The 8,382-nt window shown below is 38.0% G+C and overlaps 1 protein-coding gene across 1 annotated transcript in view; it reads right to left on the bottom strand.

Annotated features, from left to right (window-relative positions):
* LOC112163073 (E3 ubiquitin-protein ligase UHRF2) overlaps window positions 1-8,382 on the bottom strand; it is a 24,892-nt gene that overhangs the window by 14,775 nt on the left and 1,735 nt on the right. The window contains exon 2 of the mRNA XM_024299202.2: window positions 1,437-1,817. Coding sequence (XP_024154970.1) covers window positions 1,437-1,817 — 381 coding nt within the window. The remainder of the gene's footprint in view (window positions 1-1,436; window positions 1,818-8,382) is intronic.

An 8,382-nucleotide genomic window follows, 5' to 3' on the forward strand; every position in this document is an offset into this window, starting at 1 on the left:
CCCCACAAATCTCCTTTAATTTGCTTTTTAATTAGCAGGTGGGTGGACCCATAGGTGGGGAAACTTTTAAACTTTTATTGTTTTAAACAATTGCTGTTATTGAAACGTCCTTTATGTGAAACCCTGATTAATGTTTTTTTCCATACAGAATTCCAATGAGTGACTTTCAGAACAAAGCAAAATTTATTTTGGAATGAAGATTCAACAGATAAATAGACATTCAATTTAATTAAATTGAATTTTAAATCTAATCAAATCGTAAACTTGAGAATGTAAATGAAACTGCTTCAGCATTTTGGCCGTGATACCCAGCCCAAAAGCTAACGTGCAGAGAAAGTGCACTTTTCCACTCAGCAAGCACATTAGCAGTGATCCTGCTTAATAAATTCCATCATAAGCCTGAAAGTGAAACCAGAGTTAAAATACAGAGAGAGCAACCTTCGTTTGCTGCACCCATCATCTTAATTCCGTCTCTCAGAAGACAAATGGAACAAAGTTAAGAGTGAAGATAAGTCGGTTTGTGTGTATAGAGGTCTGTGCAAATATGCATGCGTGAGTCGGCTTTTGTGCAGTTGTGCGTGTGTGTAGGGTTGTGTGGTGGCCTTGAAGTACAAATCACACCAACAAATCTCTCAACGCAAAGACATATTAAATATGTCAACGGCAATTAAAAATGGAAACCAACATTACATTTTAAAACAATTCCAAAAAACAAATAAAAATGAAACGTTTTGAAAGGCAAAAGTATTTTTTTTAATCCATATGAAATGTTGAATGACGTACTGTGGGACATCGCTGATTGGATTCTGTCAGTAATTTCAACGGAAAGTTATTTGACATAAAATTATACCAATCAGTGATGCTGTTTTTAAACATCTTACATGGATTACTAGAAAATAGTTTTGTTTTTCAATATGTTTTATTTTTATTTGTTTCATTTTTTTAGATTGTGTTTTGGTTTTTAATTTCTAAAATATAATGTTTATTTATTTTATTTTTATTATTGTCGTTGTGGTCTCTCTTTTCTCCAAAACCATGTTTTCTTACCCTCTTTTATTAAATCTTCCTCATTTTTTAGTTTTCTGATAGGTCCAAAAGTCAAAATTAGTTTTCATTTTAAATAGGGGATTAAAATAAAGTCTCACTATAATTAGGAAAAAGGTTTAGTACAAATTTGCATCAGGTTTGAACAAGGAATATAAAACATGACCCTAATTTTTCTGGCAATAAATCTGAACAGGAAGACATTTTCATAAAATAAAGGAGAAAAACACTAGTGTGTGTGTGTTTTGGGAGAGTGTGGGTATTTAAAGGGACATAATCAATTATTGTTTCAGTAATGTAAGTAAAAAAAATAGAAAGAAAAAGAAAGTTTCAATGCAGCTTTTCAGTCATCTAAATTACAATTCTTGTTTCTGTTACCATGGCATACTGACCTTGTACAATCCAATCCCTGGGTCAATTAGTGTGTTTTTGCTGGACGTGGGCGACTGGGAGTCCTGTACAGGGCTGAAGCCGTTTTTGGTGCTGCTGGAGTCGCTGGTGTCCGGCTTGGTTTCATTGACAGTGCTGGTAGTGATGCTGACCTCCTCCTCCTCGTCCCCGCTGGGGGAAGTCTCCATGTCGGATGGGGAGAGGGGAGCCAAAGGGTCGCAGCTCTGGTCTTTGGAGTCGGACAGAGGGGCAGAACTCCCGGTGATAGCTGAGCAGTCCTTGTGGGTGGGGCTGTCTGGAGGGTCGGTCTGAGAGCGAATCAGCAGCTGGACAATGTCATTCAGACCCACGTTGTAGTCAAAAAGAGTCTGACCATCTTCCATCTAAACCAACACAAACATAACAAAATTACATGTTACAAAGCACTATCACTATCACCAAGTTGCGGTAAAGTCAAAGCAAACAAAAAAATTAAAAAAACATATTTTTGGAGATTTGTTCATCTTCAACAAACAATTGAGTCACAGCTCTGATGTATTTGTTTGCTACAAACAAAATGAACAAACAAACATCCTACAGGTCCAATGTTCTGTTTGGTATTGTGACACAAAGTTGTTAAATGTTTTCTATTATTCGACAAACTTAACAGTAGTTAGTTAAAAACAACTTGAAAAAAATGTTAATTTCCAGGTATGAGGGGTAGATTTAACTTTTGTACTGTTGAACAATGCATACGTATTTGTGTAGATTAAAATATATGAAGATATAATGACAAAATAATATTTTTTCAAGCTAAATTTATTTGGTATTATGTGATCTTGATTAAATTGGCGACTTCTCTATTTTAGATCTTCCTTTGTTTAGTTTATTTCTTTTTTTCTGTAAAATTCTACTCGTGTGTGACCTTATAAAACAAAATATCAAGATGAGTTTCTGTCACTACATTGCATCATTTTATTTTTTGAGTTTTCGATTAATTTTGTTGTGCAAGAATGTTATATTTTATATGTAAATAAACAAAATCTATATTAATAATCCAATTTTACTATTTTAAAACTAAAATAATGCTGCTTTCCAGAGACTTCCTCTCTTCCAAGAAAGTCATCTGGTTTGGTTGACCGTATGCACAAAGAAATCCCAATCCTCCTTCTTCTAAATGATAATTCCTCAAAGGGGGAGTGAGCTGCTAAATGCTTTCATTTCATTTCCCACTCCACCTTCATACAAAGTGTAACAGTCGAACAGATCAAACCAATATTGGGTAGGTCAAAACATATGTTTTGTATATTTTAATTCATTTAAAAATTAAAAAACAGCATCCATTTAATTCTGCATAGTGGGCATCTTTTGTTTGCAGAAATTTAGGAGCCCTGTAGTCAACATGCCCAAACTCCACTGCGCCATCAGACAAACACAATGAATAAATACTACACGACCAAAGCATCGGACAAAAGACTTATTTGGGTCCAATCAGAAAAACACAGACATTTGGATGCAAGCTGAACCGCAGTGAGTCCACAAGTTCAACGATGATGGATTCGAAGTCGGCGGCACCGACTCACGTAGAGATTATCTGTTTAACTTCACATCAAATTGAACAAGTGCAGCCTGAAGAAAATCAATCAGGACTAATGACTGGTAAGCTTCGATTACGCACTGCCTTGTTCGGTTCATTTTATTGGTCCACAACAAAAAGACGCTAAAGCGCAGCTGCATTAACTATTTGTCCAAAAACCTACAAAAAAATAAAAAAAATATGAAGGCATTATACTGATACAAGATGTAGCTGGAGGAGAGAAATAAGCAGGTTGCTATGGAAACCAACCCCCCCTCTTACAATGACACACACTTCCACCCATCCCCTACGAGCTACAATCATATACATACAATTGCCGTCAGCACAAACCACCAACGTGAACACCAGCGTGACCCTTACAGGGAGAGCGGCATCACAAGACGGGATTCATTAAAAAAAAAAAAAATGAAACCATTATCATCGCTCTTCTTAAGCGGCGAGATCATCTTAAATGTACTACATGAGGAGAGGAGGGCTCGCCAAAATCCAAACTTCACATTAGCCCTCAACCCCTGAACACCATTGTGCAGGGAGGACAGGCATGGCCACCACCTTCACCGACACTCCCCTTCGCTCTTCCTTGCTGTTTGACAATGGAGAGGAGAAGCAGTTGGAGGTGTAGCAGGGAAGCAGTGAGGGGAGCAGGCGCGAGTTCCCCATCCCTGCCTGTTTTTAATAGTCTCATGAAATTTAGATCACAGGAGCAGTGGTGCAAAAAACAGCGATACAGTAGCAGTTCTACCAACCTCCATCTTTGTGTGGTTTTTTTTTGTTAATCTCCATCTTTCCACCAAAGTTAAGCAACAGTCTTTCCAACATCATCTGAATGTGGTTTTGCAACGTGTGCCGAGTGAAAGAGGGAAATCAAACAAGAAAAAGATTCCAAATAGAAAATGTGCCTCCTGGCAGAGCCGGCGACACAAAGCCTCAGTGGTAATTTCAGCTTAGATAGATGGAGAATCACGCAGACAGACTAAATATGAGAGAGACAAACAGCAGCGTGGCACTGCACCAAACAGAAATGTCTCGCCTGTTTGCACGTACACGCCACGGCAACTTCATTACCATCGGAGCGATTGTTCTCTCGCGGCTAGGTGTTGACTTCAGTCACACTGTATTATCCTCAAAAGCAAATAACCACCAATTAAACCATAAATGCCAATGAAAGATGTCTTTTTAACAAGTTCTTGTGGCATTTTTCTGATGATACATAAAGAAAATTAGGTTTAAAATTACATTTTGTGAATCAGTACCAGATGAAAAAATGTTTGGAAAAGATCATATTTGTTACATAAATGATACAATGGGTGGGCCACAAGCTCCTTGCTCTACTCCTCTTGTAATCAACTAGATCCATTCATGTCTCTTTTCCTCATCTGAGCTGGAATCTGGCTCAAAAACTGTACATCTGGATAGCTCCAATGCTGTTTGCCATTTTTGTTGCCCCAATAATGTTAAGCTGAGGACGTGAAGGGCTGTAAGATGGAAAGCATGTAAACAGAGGGCAACAGAAAGGGGAATGGGGCGGAGCCACAACTCAGAGGCAATTCCAATGAACTAGTGCCGCTCTGCAGAACATATGTCGTAGAAAATGACAGATTTTTTTTTTTTCTTTGGTTAAAAACAGCACAATCATATATATATAAAAAATGGGAAAGCTTTAAAAACAGATCAGAAGATGATTGGAGTATCTTTTGTACGATCTTCTCCCACACAATGTGATCTCTGGAAGGGAAATATCATTAAAATGAATTCTTAACTGAAATTCCTCAGCTGCATTCTAAAAAGATAAACATAAAAAAAGCATCTGAAATGTTTCTTCGGCTATCAAACAGTGCTCAATAATTTTGTGAGCCTTCGAAAACGATCCAAAATCTGAAACAGGTGATAGAAAGGCATTACGGAGCCTTGCACAATCTTCTTCCCTTGAGCATAAAACTCTTCCAACATAAAAAGAAAGATGGTTCTCGTCTGTGTTAGCAAACAGTTGTAAAACACGGAGGATAAAAGTCTTCTGAGGTCAGTAGTTTGACCTTCAGGCCTTCTTATTTAATCAATAAATGACTACGCTGATCGTAATATTTTAACTTTGAGTTTCAATTTGAGCCACTTTAAGAAAACGAAGCCCTTATGAGTTGATCGAGATGAGCACTGCAAAGCAATTTGTGCACCTAAGGGCGATTCTAGTACAAAGAGATCATTTTACCACTTCATACGTTTGTGCTGTAAAAACCTGAGCGACATCAATGCTGCTGCAAGAGAACGAGCAAAAATATGCTTCATTTTCCTCATGCAGATTGCCAACCCTCACTCTGTTTAACAGAGACTTGAGCAAAATAGGTCATATTACCAAAAACAATGGCGTGGGGTGTGTCTGCGTGCCTGACACCCACCAGATTTGGTCTTTTGCCCTTCGTTCTGCCTAAACTCCTTTATTGTAAAAGACCAGTGCACTGTTTATCAGTAATAAAGAAAAGCAAAGGGGAAAAAAAAGTTCCCCCGCAATTAAAATTCTTCCAACTTAAATAAAATCTTTAAAACTTTTTAACGTCCTGTCACCAGTATGTCTCCAACTTAAAATTTAAAGGATTTTGGAGCGTATTTAGTGTAGTGTTACAATCATGTACTCATTTTCGATTCTTTCAGTGGTACCATTTGTTTTGCGCCCAAACATTATCTTTTGTCGTTGATTTATGTTAGTTGATCTACTGTAATTGGCAACAAGCCATACAATATTTACAACTAAGAGTGTTAAAGCTGTAAGGGAGGAAAAAAGGGGGCGTTGGAAAGACTACACTTGTAGTCTCGGATCAGCGCCTTTCTTTGTTTTTGCCCTTTGTCCGGTCTATCTGTCACATAAGGGTGTGACTGTGCACGCATGGCTGCAGCCAACTCTACGTCCGCTGAAATTTAAGAGCATATCTCAAAAAAACTAACAGAAACTCCAGAAAGACAAATTTCAACATCGATCCACGCATAATCAAATTGAAATAAAATCTAGGTCACGGCAAAGGCCTGTGCAAACGAGACTTAGCTAGTAGGGCCCCAACCACGGACAGCAGTTAGAGGTGGAAAAGTGCCCCAAACACACGGCTGCTACGGAAGATGGGAGGGAAGCAAAAACAAAATGAAAAAAAGACACAAATGAAATCCAGTGTTGGACCTAAACCAAACCTGCACTTTGGCGGTAAAGCCTAATCTATTACAACTAGTGGAAGTAAAGCCTGCTGCAGAAGTGAGTGAGAGCTCAGAGCCCACATGGCTGGTGGGGGACATGTGCGCTCGCTTGCTTGCAACGGACAAAAGTGAGACGAATTTTTAGCAAAATGTGATTGTGCAAACCAAAAATTTAAACAGGAAACGGAACCGTGGAGCAAAGTTAAGGGGCTTTTCAGCTTTGGACCATACCAACTGAAGGCCGTGTATTACTTTGAGCTGCTGAGGGAGCGAGAGCAGCAAGCAGGAGGGAAAAACAAGGCGCCATTTTGAAAAGAGAATTAGACCGGAGTTGCCCTGCCACAAATCTCAATTCTAGCAGAGCGCAGGCACCGCTGTGCACGTAGCTAGAGTACGCTGCACGGGCCCTGGCTCATTCCATGCATTACTAAGCACATGGAAATCCCCCTCATAAAGGCTCCTCACTTATTTCCCCATGAACATAAAGAAAAGCACAGATTTTCTGCATGCAAACCTGAACGGTGATCACCAACAACATCCTATCATCGAAAGCATCTTCACCCATGCACACTTTACTCGATTTCTAAACGAAGTGGAGTAATGGTTTTGTGTGCTCTAGATTACATTCAACCAACACAAAGAATTTGCTCAATCTATAACTGAATTTACAAGGTTGGAAATGGAAGCAGTGTTCTAAAACAGAATAAAAACCAACATAATTTTCTATATTATTTTTGTAACTACCAGCAAAGACGGTCACTGTCCAATCAAAAGCTAAAAACACCCAAATGTGCAAGTTAAAGTTACATTATTGTCACTTTATTAACATCTAATAAATGAACTAATACTTTTGTTACTCTTTTATTTTGCTATGGAATTTCTTATCCTGAAATATTTAAATAAAATACTTTAAAATGCAAATAAAGGAAGCTGAACATATGACGCAGCTTATAACTCTAAAAGGTTCACTTTCCTGTCTGATTAAAACTGGATTAGTATCACCTTTTTGATTAAGGAATCTGAGCAAATCCCAGCACTGAAGACCTGTCAGCACCAAGTGTTGGTTATGGATTTACACCCTCTCGGTTTTCACAGATCACTCCTTCAAAAACTAGTTTAAAATACCCGAACAAATATTTCATTCAGACTATTATAGTTTCATCATAAATAGCTGCAGATTTATTAATGTTAACAAGTCTGTGTGCAGCAGTTATTCATAACAAACTCACTAAAAGGATCATTTTTTGGACATTTTAGACATCCAAAGAATTTTGTGATTAACAAATAATGATGAGTCGAGTATATTACTACTCAAACTGGCGGCCCGCGGGCCATTCGCGGCCCCCAATTTAATATTTTGTGGCCCCCTACCTTAATATAAAAGTATAATGTCTACTAAGCAATATCCTCTGCATGTCCATGCTTCTTTGATGATAGCTTTGTGATATTTTAGCTTGCTGTATGCTTAAATCTTTGCATTTGCTATTGTCGTAGGATCTGGTCGTCAGAAAAGTCCTTAGCAAGAGTTGCTAGCTTCGTTAGCTTCTGTTGTTTCACGGGACACGCAGAGGATATTGCTTAGCCTTAGACAGTGGACGGAAAAACAAATAGAACCCCATATGGCTCAGCCTCAACCAGGCTCTGCCTTCAGTGGCCCCAAGGTAAATTGAGTTTGAAAACCCTAATCTAGATAAATACTCTAGTACTCACACTATTAAACTGATAATTAAAAACCACCCTTTCTGTGATTTAAATGTTAATCAAATGTTAAAACCATGCTCATGTGCATTATCCGCAAATTCTAACTATCTAATATAAATTGTCTAACCTCCAGATGACAAAAAAAAATCTATTTTCTGCACGAGCACTAAAAATTGCATAGAAATGGTCCATGAAGAAAACTACTAAATTTACCCAGAAAAACAGTTTTTTTTTTCCTATTCAAGTAAGTGGTGGAAAAACACTGGAATCACTTTCAGGGCACAAATATTGAAAATCACGTCCTCAATTGTTCTGCATGACAGACAGCAGTAAAGTTGTTCTTCACGGCTTTATCAGATTGTTCCTAGTCTTTACAAAGAGCAAAATAAAATAAAAAAAGTACCTGAATTATTAAGTTAGAGGCTATGAGCTGATAATGGGAAAATGGTAAGTATACAGAAATGCAACACATTATTCATCTTTACTTTTTAACT

This window comes from Oryzias melastigma, linkage group LG12 (assembly GCF_002922805.2).
Source record: "Oryzias melastigma strain HK-1 linkage group LG12, ASM292280v2, whole genome shotgun sequence".
Taxonomy (NCBI): Eukaryota; Metazoa; Chordata; class Actinopteri; order Beloniformes; family Adrianichthyidae; genus Oryzias; species Oryzias melastigma.